Source organism: Toxotes jaculatrix, chromosome 3 (genome assembly GCF_017976425.1).
Source record: "Toxotes jaculatrix isolate fToxJac2 chromosome 3, fToxJac2.pri, whole genome shotgun sequence".
Lineage (NCBI taxonomy): Eukaryota > Metazoa > Chordata > Actinopteri > Toxotidae > Toxotes > Toxotes jaculatrix.
In genome coordinates this window covers 9291391-9305854 of record NC_054396.1, presented here as the reverse complement: position 1 = coordinate 9305854, position 14464 = coordinate 9291391, and the positions used below count along the sequence as shown (strand labels likewise).

The 14464-nt window shown below is 37.5% G+C and overlaps 2 protein-coding genes across 2 annotated transcripts in view; one reads left to right on the top strand and one right to left on the bottom strand.

The window, feature by feature from the left end:
• Window positions 1–605: 605 nt before the first annotated feature.
• psmd6 (proteasome 26S subunit, non-ATPase 6) lies at window positions 606–3269 on the bottom strand. The gene is made up of 8 exons (XM_041033732.1): window positions 2997–3269; window positions 2323–2528; window positions 1951–2096; window positions 1643–1862; window positions 1445–1553; window positions 1163–1331; window positions 923–1000; window positions 606–829 (listed from the first exon to the last, which is right to left on the bottom strand). The coding sequence occupies exons 1-8, from the start codon at window positions 3139–3141 to the stop codon at window positions 733–735; spliced, it is 1170 nt and encodes a 389-aa protein (XP_040889666.1). The 5' UTR covers window positions 3142–3269; the 3' UTR covers window positions 606–732.
• A 774-nt stretch (window positions 3270–4043) lies between these two features.
• Window positions 4044–14464, top strand: part of slc2a9l1 (solute carrier family 2 member 9, like 1) — a 54361-nt gene continuing 43940 nt past the window's right edge. Inside the window, exons 1-8 of the mRNA XM_041034568.1 lie at window positions 4044–4094; window positions 4857–4952; window positions 5171–5331; window positions 5416–5540; window positions 5641–5770; window positions 6628–6776; window positions 7014–7201; window positions 7339–7449. Coding sequence (XP_040890502.1) covers window positions 4071–4094; window positions 4857–4952; window positions 5171–5331; window positions 5416–5540; window positions 5641–5770; window positions 6628–6776; window positions 7014–7201; window positions 7339–7449 — 984 coding nt within the window. The 5' untranslated portion in view covers window positions 4044–4070. The remainder of the gene's footprint in view (window positions 4095–4856; window positions 4953–5170; window positions 5332–5415; window positions 5541–5640; window positions 5771–6627; window positions 6777–7013; window positions 7202–7338; window positions 7450–14464) is intronic.

Here is a 14464-nt window from a genome sequence, read left to right as displayed (position 1 = left end):
ATGTGGTAAAACCTGAGCTTGTCAGCTGCCCAGTATGAAACACTTTAGTGTTGTGCTTTTTTTTTTTTTTTTTTTGGTTTATCCAAGTTTTCCAGATAAGACGCTGAGATTTGCCGTTAGTCTCAGTGTGTGGCTTAGACACCCTCTGGTTTACTGGGATTTGTACGCAAGAACCTTCAATCAAGTGTTTTGTTTACCCTCAGACTCCACTGACATCTTGACCATTGTTTCCTGTACATGGAAACATTTGCAAGGATTTTTTAAAAATCAGCACCATTGACTCGGAATGTGAAAGTGAGAGAGAATACAGCTCGTATCTGGGAGGAAAAAATAAATCCACCATTCATACTATGTAAAAGCGTGTATAGATTTTTTTTGTATACATTATCAGAATCATTTTTCAGCTGGACTTATGTATTGGCTGCTATGTAATTCATGAACAAAACATAGGTTAGAATTAATATTTAAAGAAAAAAAAGATTGTATAGTATATTTGTTTTGTAACAGGTTTCTGTAAATAAAATAATTTATACTGCTATTTATATGAAATTATGTCTCTGTCTCTTTCCTAAATTAAAAAATAAATTGCAGGGAGAAATGCAGTGTCAGCAGTTAAACAAATTTTATTATATACACAATATAAGAGATCAGCTGTCAGACAAACTACAGGTTTGGGTATAACAAGAAGAATAATCCCCCACTTGCGGTAATGACAAAATCTGGCCTCTGTGGTTACATGTTGATAACTCGAGACAACTTCTGGACTCTGTTGAGCAGCAGGTCGCCCTTCTTGATGGTTTCCTGGTACTGCCAGTTTTTGCTATCAGGTCTGGAAAGAACAACAGGAAAAAAATTAGCATTCTGCACCTGGTTACTGAGCTATGTTTTATATGTACTGAGGTTTGAAGAATGCCAACATTACCTATTGGTTTCCACAATCTCGTTCACTTTGTCAATTTTACAGTGGAGACGGCCAGCAGCTATGAATCGGGACAGTTCCCTGTGAAAAGGCGATTTTTTTCAGTTAGCAAGTACTGAGAACACTAGAGAAGACTATAGCTAGAATTTCTGTAGTGACAGAGGTTGAAGTTTAATATGAGACAAATTTTGCAAAATGTCTGCAGAAAACGTGGCACATAAAGTTGGTGGTGCTGGTACTCACTGGTCAATGAACTCTGTGCTGACACCAAAGGCCTCAGCCATGTAGCCCAGGGTGAGGGAGCGGTAGGACTCTAGCAGCTGGCTGTAGGCCTGGATCCTCATCTCTCTCACATAGTAGCGGTAGTGTGGTGCAAAGAGCCAGTCCTTCTTCATCTCCTGCTCCACCATAGCTGTGTACAAATAGAATAACGTTTCACATTCATTTTTCAAGTTTCAAGATGTAGCAGAAATATATAGCACCTGTGGTATGTTTTGGAGTATGTTGAATAAAATACTTCCTCACCCAGAGACTGGAAGAAGACAGAGTAGCGGCACTCGTAAAGCGAGAAAAGATACTGGCGGACAGCAGGCAGACTGTGCAGCACCTCCAAGATCTCTGCTCCCTTTATTACCTACACAGAAACATATTTAACACATTTAACAGCAGCCGACAATTTATACGAGTTTCTAAAAATGTGTAATGTTCAGTGTCCTCTTCTACCTTTTCACGGAGGTCAGGCCTTTTGAGGGCGATCATGCAGACGTAGACGGTGTAGGTAACAAAGGTCTTATAGTCCATGAGCTCGTAGGAGGTGAAGGTGGAGACTGTGTCGAGGAAGAGTTCGGCAGCTTGCTTGAAGTCCCTGATGGCCACACAGTACAGGCCCTGGTAGACCTTCAGACGATTCCTCCTGTCCCAGTCTCCGCCCTCCTCAATAAGACTGCAGAGAAAAAAATGTGCTTTGAGAGATGAGTACTAAACAGACTGTTGGTGGAGGTGTTTCGGAACAAACATATTAGAGCCTTCACCTCTTGGCTTTCTCAGAGTTGCGTGTGATGAGGTCGCTGTCCATGTAGAAGAGGCCGATCCTCAGCAGGTAGAAGACGATGTCTAGTCTGTGACCCAGAGCTACTGTCTTGTCATAGGTCTTCCTGAAAGCGGTGAGTGCACCCTCCTGTGGATGGATAAGACAAAGATGGACAATGTCATTGAATCTGTACCAGCTCAAACTTGTGTACATGCAATGTAGGTGGTCAAAGATATAAATAAGCTTTTAGACAAATACAACTACACTATTTCAGACGGAAAGGTCACTTTGCTATAATATCTGCTCACACCCTATTATCCTACAAATATATATACACATATACTCATAGCTGTTGAATGAGGAGAGCTCATACCTTATCCCCAATTCGGATCAGATATTCAGCTTTAGCCATCATGGCGTCTCGTATCTCACTCTCTCCCAGGTTCTTCTCCGCATCCTCCAACACATCGTCCAGACGTTTCAGCTCCTCTTCGTTAGCCTTCTTCATCTTACTCAGCAGGTCACCGTCCAGCTGCCACTTCAGTTCCTTACACAGACCCTCATAATAGGGCGCCATATCTGGGGAGAGAAAACGACGTTTATTGGTTTTGTTGACGGGTGAATGATTAGCCCCTATGGCCCAGGGGAGATTGAGTTGTTTTTCTACTGAAGTTAATGAGTTTTATTATAAAAATAATGCGCTTTCTTTTCTTTTTTCCCCAGTAAAACCAAGTCAAAAGCAATAAAAATGAAGTGGACCTTGAAAATATAAAGAAATTAACTTGCTACTGTTACGCGAGGTTTGACAAACTTCTTCTCTTCAGACGGCTTGTTGGCTAGCTGACGTTTGCTAGCAACGTTAGCTAGCAATGCTAAATTTTCTTGTGGACATTTTTATTTTTATTTTAACTGCATTATTGAGAAAATTATGCACGGGGTAAAAAAAAAAACTTATGTGCGTAAATTAACGTCAGTAACACGCATACAATGACCAGGCCATTAAAGCTACCGCTGTAAGTCAGAGAGTGCAGTGAAATGCTAACTCACTGTTAGCTTTGATAGCGTCCATGAGCTCAGTCTTCACTTTAGCATCCTGTCGGTGACCGTCCATCGTCAGCAGAAACTTCAGCTGTGCTATCCTCAGGTCGGGGTTCTTGGGGAGACCCTCCTCCTCCAAATTCTCTAGCGGCATTTTTAGTCAGAAATATACAAGCAAACACACAAACTGGAAGCTTTCTTTGTGTAAACGGATTCTCCTAGTCTCTGGTACGAGCTAGTCAACGATGACTACGGAAAACACTGCACTGTGTTGCTTCCGCCGGAGCGTCTGTCAGCGAGGGGAGACAAGAGAGGAGGACAGCTTCACTTTCAATAACCAACTTATCATTTACTGCACTCTGCTGGATACGAGTGTGAACAACACCTCCGTTCCAAATGTGGTTTGCCAGAGGCACAGCTGTGTCCCAGTTCCATACTACCAAAGGTATGGATTATACAGTCTGTACTAGAAATATGCTGATTGTTATTGTTTCTGCAGTTAAAAGAAAGCAACATATTTTTATGATACAATATGGTAAAATATGGCATGCCATCTTTGTTGTACTGTCTCACCACCATTAACAGTTTATTCTGCTGTTTTGCAGCTGTAAGAAGTGCCTCCGTTTCCTTAGTGCATTATATTGTGGGTAAGAACAAGCAAATCCACAGTTCAAAGACATATAGGCCACATCCCTGGTATGATCCTTTGACATTTTGTTTGGGGTTTTTATACAAACCCACTCATGTAGATGGTAAAATCTATAAAATCCCTCTGCTACATCAAATGATTATGATTTAGAATGAAGATTTACTTCTTTTCAGCAAAGTGTACATGGTTTGTACTCGTACTGGTTTGTACTTAGTCAATAATCAGATCAAGCTGGCTCAGATTGTCCTGCACAGTAACATCAGTTCACAGGACAGAAGAGTGACTCACACAGGGGGAGTCACTGTCAGGCTTTGCTAGTTACTTTATTTCTGGTCAGAAAGTCTGAAAAGTTAATGATAACCAGCCTGAAATACTTAACCGAGTCCATGTAGTCTGGACATGTGTACTGTCAGGTCCATACCAGTAAGGACAAAATGGAAACTTTGCTGCAACAGCTGGTAGGCTTTTATTATATTCTTCAAAATTTGCTCAATACAAGTATAACTGTTACACACATATATATATATATAAATGTTCACTGAACAGATTAACAATAAGAACAATATCTTTGTGTCAAAATCTTTTACACAGTAAACATTACTATTTTTCCTGTATAAACCTAACATCGTGCTTTAGCTCTGACATACCTTTACTAACAGGTAAAATGAAAGAAAAATCTTACATGTTTTAGTCAAGCAGGCAGCGGCAGTTTTTGAGTTTGTCTTCGTGACTCATCTAGCCCACAGTTTTAGCTGAGTCATTGCGCCTTGTCAGTTTCTGAGTTATCCTGTAAAGTCGCCATTTAATACAAAAAATGGCACAGCACTCAACATGTTTAGAACTGGGCAATCTTATACAGTGTAAGATTTATTGTGATATATAAACATATTTGTGTCATTTTGCACAAATATATTTGCCTCATAAAAATCCCAGAGTTTTTCCGGATGATGTGATACTAACAACATACAGTATTTTGTTCTACTATGTTTGCAGAAAATAAGGTTAGTGTTTCTCTAAATAGATAAGGACTTTAATTCATGGACTTTTCCCCAATATTAAAACACAGGCTCAAAGTATGAAGGGGCCTTAAAATACCCTAAAAAAGTGTTAGTTCTACTTATGGTGATGCTAAACATTGCACATTTTGTACAATAAAAAATAATATAGTATACAATAATAACAATAATAGACTGATTTCTGTCTCTCACTCTGCTCTGTAGACCCGTGGCAAAGCTCTGTTCCTCATCATTATTTTAGGAATTGGAGGAAGCTTTCAAGGTGGCTACCATACCACTGGTTTAAGTTCTCCCTCACCGGTGAGATACATCCCTTTCAACATTTCTTTTCATCCTGTTGTTTGTTTACTACTTCAACTCTCTCTCTTCTAACCTCCAAAAAAGTCACCACCAGTTGCTGATAAAGGCTGAGTGAGCGTACAGTACACTGTCAGTGTAATTACGACAGGAGCATCAGGTTTCATCTCTCACTGAGTTCAGCCTGCAAACTGTTGCTTCCTTAAAATCTTTCTCTGCAGTTTATACAGCGCTTCATCAACAGCAGCTGGTATGACAGGTATGAAGAGCCTCCACCTGCACAGACGGTCACAATGATCTGGTCTCTCATCGTTTCCATGTATCCTGTCGGGGGACTCTTTGGTGCCATCAGTGTCAAATTTATCTCAGGCATGTTGGGAAGGTGAGTAAGAGACTTAATGCAGCATGTAATCCCAGAGTTTGACTGTCCTTATGAGACTTGAAGGGATGTATCTTCCTTCACCAGAAAAAAGGTGCTGATCTGCAACGGTTTTATTGGCATTGTTGCTGCAGGGATCATGCTGACAAGTAAAGGGGCCAATTCGTACGAAATGATAATTTTGGCAAGGACCCTGTATGGCTACTCAGCAGGTAAGCCAACAGGACATATTCTGTGACATGCATAACAAACTGTCCATAAATACATCAGGTTTTTACCTGACTTATCAAAAATGTCTTTCATGTCTTGCAGGTTTGGGAATAAGTATCCATATGATGTACCTTGGAGAGATTTCACCCAGAAAGATAAGAGGCATAGTGACTCTGACTTCAGCGACTTTTATGTCATTGGGCAAACTCTCTGGACAGTTTTTTGGATTAAGGTACGCACTCATTGTTAATATGTATGAGAAAACAACAGGCGTGAGCAAAAAAAAAAAAGAAGCCCAACCTACACTGAATGTACAAAATATTAGTGATATGTTTTCTTCTTGACCTATGAAGATGAGTTAAAGAAGAATAAACTTTGAGACATACAGCAGCTTCAAAAGGTATCAGGCTTAGATTGGATGAGAAGTCCGTGAATTGCCGTCTTTAGGTCTTTCCACAGGTGTTGCATGGGGTTTAAGTCTGGCCTTTGACTGGGGCTCTGAAGAACAGTCAGAGACTTGTTCCAAAGCCACTCCAGCATTTTCTTGGCTGTATACTTCAGGTCATTGTCGTGCCGAAAGGTGAAACATCGCCCCTAGTCTCAGGTCACACATACCCTGGAGCAGGTTTTTTTCTAGAAGAACCTTTCTGTATTTTAATTTATCCTGTCCTGTGTCTGCCACTAAAAAGCACCCTCATAGCACGATACTGCCACCACCATGCTTCACCATAGGTGGATGGTATTAGTCAGGTGACATCTACCTGCTCTATCATAAAGGCCTGATCGATGGAGTGTGGCTGAGATGGTTATCCCATCTCTGCAGAGGATTCTCTGGAAGTGGCTTGGTTTTTCTTCTTTCTTTTCTTGTATTGGGCAAATTTATAAATTGTGGGCCCTTACATACAAATGTATGAGCCTTTCCAAACTATGTCCAGCACAGTAAAAACTGCAAAAAGTGAAGGGATCTGAGTACTTTCTGAAGCCACCCAGGTACTTCAACTCAAGATCAAAGATTGTAAACAAAAGTTTCCCACAGTGAAAAACATTTGAACTAATCTGTAACACAACACTCCATTTTTGTTTTTTCAGTGAGATCCTCGGTCGTGAGGAGCTGTGGAACATCGTTCTTTGTGTCCCTACATTTTTCTCAGTGGTTCACATTATAGTCTTGCCTTTTCTTCCTGAAGCTCCCAGATACTTATTCATAGAGAAAGGTGATGATCAGGGATGCAAAAAAGGTTGGTATATTCTCCCATAGTCATACATTACCTGACCACAGAATGACAATCAAACACTATGATGATTCAGGAAAAACTGCACCGCCAATGTATTAACAATATTTAAAGGATTGTCCTCAAAAATGCCAATCATTACTAAATTAGCATACCAGCAAGTTTAGCAGTATTGGAAGCAAAGGTATCCAAGATATGACAAAGCAGATTTTCTGTCTGTGTGTCTGTTCTTTCTACTTCCAGCTCTCCAGAGCCTGTGGGGCCAAGGTGACTACAAACAGGAGATGGACGAGATGTTGGCTGAGCAGGCAGCCATTGAAGCAGCCCCAGCGAAAAGCCCTCTGCAGCTGCTGAGGGACAGGACTGTCAGGTGGCAGCTCATCACCATGTCTCTCATCTACTGCTGCAACCAGCTGTCAGGCATGTCTGCGGTGAGGACAGAACTTATTTTGGGCAATGACTAATTACAGCAGATGCTAGAAAATGCCTTGTTTCATGCTAGATTTAGTATCCAAGCCATAAAGATTTTAGCCTCTCAAAATTTAAACAGTGTTTCTCTCCTTCACAGATCAATACATTCTCTTTTGACATCTTCCTGAAGGCAGGCATACCCAGAGACAAGATCCGCTACATCACTCTTGGTCTCGGAGTATCTGAAATCATCACCTCAATCTCCTGTGTGAGTGACTCCTTCAGTATTTGTCTGAGCGTGTTGATTGTAGGTCCTGTCTCTGCTCAAGAATGGTTTCTCATTAGGGCCCGAGCACGAAACTCGTGCGAAGCCCTATTGTAACTGAAGGGATTATTATTATTCTCCTCTTTTATTTTTCTTCCGCCGCTTTGTCAGCTAATTTGACCCCCTGAATGTGCGCGAAAATGCACCAAACTTTGCCCAAAATTGTCCCCCGACGAAATTTCTTGTTTGACACTGTCTGTGCGACCGGGCAGGGCCAAACGGCTCTGCAGCGCCCCCTTGAAAATCGGATGCATCACATCGAGACAAGAAAAAAAGCCTCTTGGAGAAAAATTCCACGATGTACAGGAAGTTGGCTATTTTGGAAAGACTGCAACATTTTGCCTTTCGCACTCGCCGTACTTTGACATACTCCCTGTAGGGGAATTGTCCGATTGCACAGAATTTTGGTCAGATTGCTCAGAAGGCATTAGTGACAAAAAGTTATCAAATGTTTTGATGTGGGTTGTGAGCCGCCACAAAAATGACCCTTCGCCAACACAAAGGAAATGGATGTATTTGTGGCTGTATCTCACACATACTTCGTCCAATGTGGATGAAAAAAAATCAGGCATGATGAGCATGTGATTATGAACAGATTGAAATGCTCATATGATGATATCATCACAGGGCCACCTAATGGCAGTGGTTCATTTTTTTCTTTAATTAACTCTTCCTAGGGAAATCATCGGATGGAGCTGAAATCTTGTCATGTTGCTCTTAAGAAACATTTGCCCAAAAGTGATCAAAACCTTTTCTCTACGGTACACGATGTGGGCAGAGCACCACCGCAAACTCACCCTCCGATTTATGAAAATGAGGATTTTGGGTTTTTCCCATTTATCATCCATTCTGATTCTAATATTCCTCCTTGAAACCTATAATCCCTTACAAGTCTTGCCACAGGGCACCGTTTTAGTACAATTGGGCGTGGTCACTCAGCCCAGCAACGCCCCCTGGAATGTGAACTCAGCCCCTGTGAGGCCAACAGACATGAAATTTGGTGCACACGGTCTACCCATGGCGCCGACACAAACTTGACCCTTTGCCTACACACAGGAAATGGATATAACCTATAATTGTGGATGTATCTCCCACATACTTCAGCCAATGTGGATGAAAAAAATCAGGCATGATGACCATGTGATCCTGAACAGATTTATATGCTAATATGATGATAAAGTCATATCGCCACCTACTGGCTGTATGCATTATTTTTAGCCCTATTTTCCACATTCCACACATTGTATTTTAATGAAGTCCTCTTAAGGGCATGATCTGATACATTTGAAATGTCTCATGGTTCAGAAGACATCAATGAGTAAAAGTTATCAAAGTTACAAGGTGTGGCCGGGGCGCTGCCACTAAATTGACCCTTTGCCAACACACAGGAAATGGATGGATTTGTGCCTGTATCTCACACATACGTCGTCCAATGTTGAAATAACTTTACAGTCAGGATAACCTTGAGGATAACTCTTAGCTGATTTATATGCTCATTTGATGATACACTCATAGCGTCCACTGCTGGGAGGGGCCCATGTCTTTACTGTTGCTGTATATTGCTGTGCCTCTCTGGGGAGAAGAGCAGGAGAGAGGAGAGGACATAATCTGATACATTTGAAATGTTTTGTCATGGTTCAGAAGACACTGATGAGTAAAAGTTATCAAAATTTTTCATCAAAATTACATGGTGTGGGCGGGGCGTCACCACAAAGTTGACCCTTCGCCAAAACACAAGAAATGGACGTATTAGCGGGTGTTTCTCCCACATACTTAATCTACTTAAGTACTTAACATTTTGATGCCATTCTAAAGTATGACTTGTTTTGACCTATTTTGAAGCCTTACTATACGATGACGTTTGTTGGCGTATTTTGAGGACATACAAAAGTATGACTTTTTTTGGCCGATTTTGAAGCCTTACTATGCTACGATGTTTTTTATGACATTTTGAGGCCATACTAAAGTTTGACTTTGTTGGCCGATTTTGAAACCTTACTATACTATGACGTTTTTTGGCATATTTTTAAGGCCGTTCTAAAGTAAGACTGTTTTTGGACGATTTTGAAGCCTTTCTTTACTATTACATTTTTTGGTATATTTTGAGGCTGCATTAAAGGATGAATTTTCTCGACCAATTTTGAAGCCTTACTATACTAAGACCATTTTTATGACATTTTGAGGCCGTTCTGAAAAATGACTTTTTTTGGCCAATTTTGACGTCTTACTATACTATGACCATTTTGATGACATTTTAAAGCCAAAAAAATTTTTGACTTTTTTTGGCCGATTTTGACGCCTTACTACACTATGACCATTTTTATGACATTTTGAGGCAGTTCTGAAAAATGACTTTTTTTGGCCTATTTTGACGCCTTACTATACTATGATCATTTTTATGACATTTTGAGGCCGTTTTGAAATATGACTTTTTTTGGCCGATTTTGACGCCTTACTATACTATAACCATTTTTATGACATTTTGAGGTCAAAAAATTTTTTGACTTTTTTTGGCTGATTTTGACGCCTTACTATACTATGACGTTTTTTATGACATTTTGAGGTCAAAAAAATGTTTGACTTTTTTTGGCCGATTTTGATGCCTCACTATACTATGACCATTTTTATGATATTTTGAGGCCGTTCTTAAAAATGACTTTTTTGGGCCGATTTTGACGCCTTACTATACTATGACAATTTTTATGACATTTTGAGGCCAAAACAAAAATTGACTTTTTTTGGTCGATTTTGATGCCTTACTATACTATGACCATTTTTATGACATTTTTATCCAAAAAAAAAATTTGACTTTTTTTGGCCGATTTTGACGCCTCTCTATACTATGACCATTTTTATGACATTTTGACCCAATAACAAAATTTGACTCTTTTTTTGGCCGATTTTGACGCCTTACTATACCATGACGTTTTTTATGACATTTTGAGGTCAAAAAAAATTTTGACTTTTTTTGGCTGATTTTGACGCCTTACTATACTATGACCATTTTTATGACATTTTAAAGCCAAAAAAATTTTTGACTTTTTTTGGCCGATTTTGACGCCTTACTACACTATGACCATTTTTATGACATTTTGAGGCAGTTCTGAAAAATGACTTTTTTTGGCCTATTTTGACGCCTTACTATACTATGATCATTTTTATGACATTTTGAGGCCGTTTTGAAATATGACTTTTTTTGGCCGATTTTGACGCCTTACTATACTATAACCATTTTTATGACATTTTGAGGTCAAAAAATTTTTTGACTTTTTTTGGCTGATTTTGACGCCTTACTATACTATGACGTTTTTTATGACATTTTGAGGTCAAAAAAATGTTTGACTTTTTTTGGCCGATTTTGATGCCTCACTATACTATGACCATTTTTATGATATTTTGAGGCCGTTCTTAAAAATGACTTTTTTGGGCCGATTTTGACGCCTTACTATACTATGACAATTTTTATGACATTTTGAGGCCAAAACAAAAATTGACTTTTTTTGGTCGATTTTGATGCCTTACTATACTATGACCATTTTTATGACATTTTTATCCAAAAAAAAAATTTGACTTTTTTTGGCCGATTTTGACGCCTCTCTATACTATGACCATTTTTATGACATTTTGACCCAATAACAAAATTTGACTCTTTTTTTGGCCGATTTTGACGCCTTACTATACCATGACGTTTTTTATGACATTTTGAGGTCAAAAAAAATTTTGACTTTTTTTGGCTGATTTTGACGCCTTACTATACTATGACCATTTTTATGACATTTTGAGACTAAAAAAATTTTTGACTTTTTTTGGCTGATTTTGACGCCTTACTATACTATGAAGTTTTTTATGACATTTTGAGGTCAAAAATTTTTTTGACATTTTTTGGCGGATTTTGACGCCTTACTATACTATGACCCTTTTTATGACATTTTGACCCAATAAAAAAATTTGACTTTTTTTGGCCGATTTTGACGCCTTACTATACTATGACATTTTTTATGACATTTTGAGGTCAAAAATTTTTTTTTACATTTTTTGGCCGATTTTGACGCCTTACTATACTATGACCATTTTTATGACATTTTGACCCAATGAAAAAATTTGACTTTTTTTGGCCGATTGTGACACCTTACTATACTACTATACTGTTTTTTATGCCATTTCGAGGTCAAAAAATTTTTTGACTTTTTTTGGCCGAAAAAAACGCCTTACTATACTATGACGTTTTTTATGACATTTTGAGGTCAAAAAAAATTTGGACTTTTTTTGGCCGATTTTGACGCCTTACTATACTATGACGCTTTTTATGACATTTTGAGGTCAAAAAAGTACTATACTATGACGTTTTTTATGACATTTTGAGGTCAAAAAAATGTTTGACTTTTTTTGGCCGAAAAAAAACGCCTTACTATACTATGACGTTTTTTATGACATTTTGAGGTCAAAAAATTTTTTGACTTTTTTTGGCCGAAAAAAACGCCTTACTATACTATGACGTTTTTTATGACATTTTGAGGTCAAAAAAAATTTGGACTTTTTTTGGCCGATTTTGATGCCTTACTATACTATGACGTTTTTTACGACATTTTGAGGTCAAAAAAATTTTTGACTTTTTTTGGCCGAAAAAAACGCCTTACTATACTATGACGTTTTTTATGACATTTTGAGGTCAAAAAAAATGTTTGACTTTTTTTGGCCGAAAAAAACGCCTTACTATACTATGACGTTTTTTATGACATTTTGAGGTCAAAAAATTTTTTGACTTTTTTTGGCCGAAAAAAACGCCTTACTATACTATGACGTTTTTTATGACATTTTGAGGTCAAAAAAAATTTGGACTTTTTTTGGCCGATTTTGATGCCTTACTATACTATGACGTTTTTTATGACATTTTGAGGTCAAAAAAAATTTGGACTTTTTTTGGCCGAAAAAAACACCTTACTATACTATGACGTTTTTTACGACATTTTGAGGTCAAAAAAAATGTGGACTTTTTTTGGCCGAAAAAAACGCCTTACTATACTATGATGTTTTTTATGACATTTTGAGGTCAAAAAAAATTTGGACTTTTTTTGGCCGAAAAAAACGCCTTACTATACTATGACGTTTTTTATGACATTTTGAGGTCAAAAAAAATTTTGACTTTTTTTGGCCGAAAAAAACGCCTTACTATACTATGACGTTTTTTATGACATTTTGAGGTCAAAAAAATGTTTGACTTTTTTTGGCCGATTTTGATGCCTCACTATACTATGACCATTTTTATGATATTTTGAGGCCGTTCTTAAAAATGACTTTTTTGGGCCGATTTTGACGCCTTACTATACTATGACAATTTTTATGACATTTTGAGGCCAAAACAAAAATTGACTTTTTTTGGTCGATTTTGATGCCTTACTATACTATGACCATTTTTATGACATTTTTATCCAAAAAAAAAATTTGACTTTTTTTGGCCGATTTTGACGCCTCTCTATACTATGACCATTTTTATGACATTTTGACCCAATAACAAAATTTGACTCTTTTTTTGGCCGATTTTGACGCCTTACTATACCATGACGTTTTTTATGACATTTTGAGGTCAAAAAAAATTTTGACTTTTTTTGGCTGATTTTGACGCCTTACTATACTATGACCATTTTTATGACATTTTAAAGCCAAAAAAATTTTTGACTTTTTTTGGCCGATTTTGACGCCTTACTACACTATGACCATTTTTATGACATTTTGAGGCAGTTCTGAAAAATGACTTTTTTTGGCCTATTTTGACGCCTTACTATACTATGATCATTTTTATGACATTTTGAGGCCGTTTTGAAACATGACTTTTTTTGGCCGATTTTGACGCCTTACTATACTATAACCATTTTTATGACATTTTGAGGTCAAAAAATTTTTTGACTTTTTTTGGCTGATTTTGACGCCTTACTATACTATGACGTTTTTTATGACATTTTGAGGTCAAAAAAATGTTTGACTTTTTTTGGCCGATTTTGATGCCTCACTATACTATGACCATTTTTATGATATTTTGAGGCCGTTCTTAAAAATGACTTTTTTGGGCCGATTTTGACGCCTTACTATACTATGACAATTTTTATGACATTTTGAGGCCAAAACAAAAATTGACTTTTTTTGGTCGATTTTGATGCCTTACTATACTATGACCATTTTTATGACATTTTTATCCAAAAAAAAAATTTGACTTTTTTTGGCCGATTTTGACGCCTCTCTATACTATGACCATTTTTATGACATTTTGACCCAATAACAAAATTTGACTCTTTTTTTGGCCGATTTTGACGCCTTACTATACCATGACGTTTTTTATGACATTTTGAGGTCAAAAAAAATTTTGACTTTTTTTGGCTGATTTTGACGCCTTACTATACTATGACCATTTTTATGACATTTTGAGACTAAAAAAATTTTTGACTTTTTTTGGCTGATTTTGACGCCTTACTATACTATGAAGTTTTTTATGACATTTTGAGGTCAAAAATTTTTTTGACATTTTTTGGCGGATTTTGACGCCTTACTATACTATGACCCTTTTTATGACATTTTGACCCAATAAAAAAATTTGACTTTTTTTGGCCGATTTTGACGCCTTACTATACTATGACATTTTTTATGACATTTTGAGGTCAAAAATTTTTTTTTACATTTTTTGGCCGATTTTGACGCCTTACTATACTATGACCATTTTTATGACATTTTGACCCAATGAAAAAATTTGACTTTTTTTGGCCGATTGTGACACCTTACTATACTACTATACTGTTTTTTATGCCATTTCGAGGTCAAAAAATTTTTTGACTTTTTTTGGCCGAAAAAAACGCCTTACTATACTATGACGTTTTTTATGACATTTTGAGGTCAAAAAAAATTTGGACTTTTTTTGGCCGATTTTGACGCCTTACTATACTATGACGCTTTTTATGACATTTTGAGG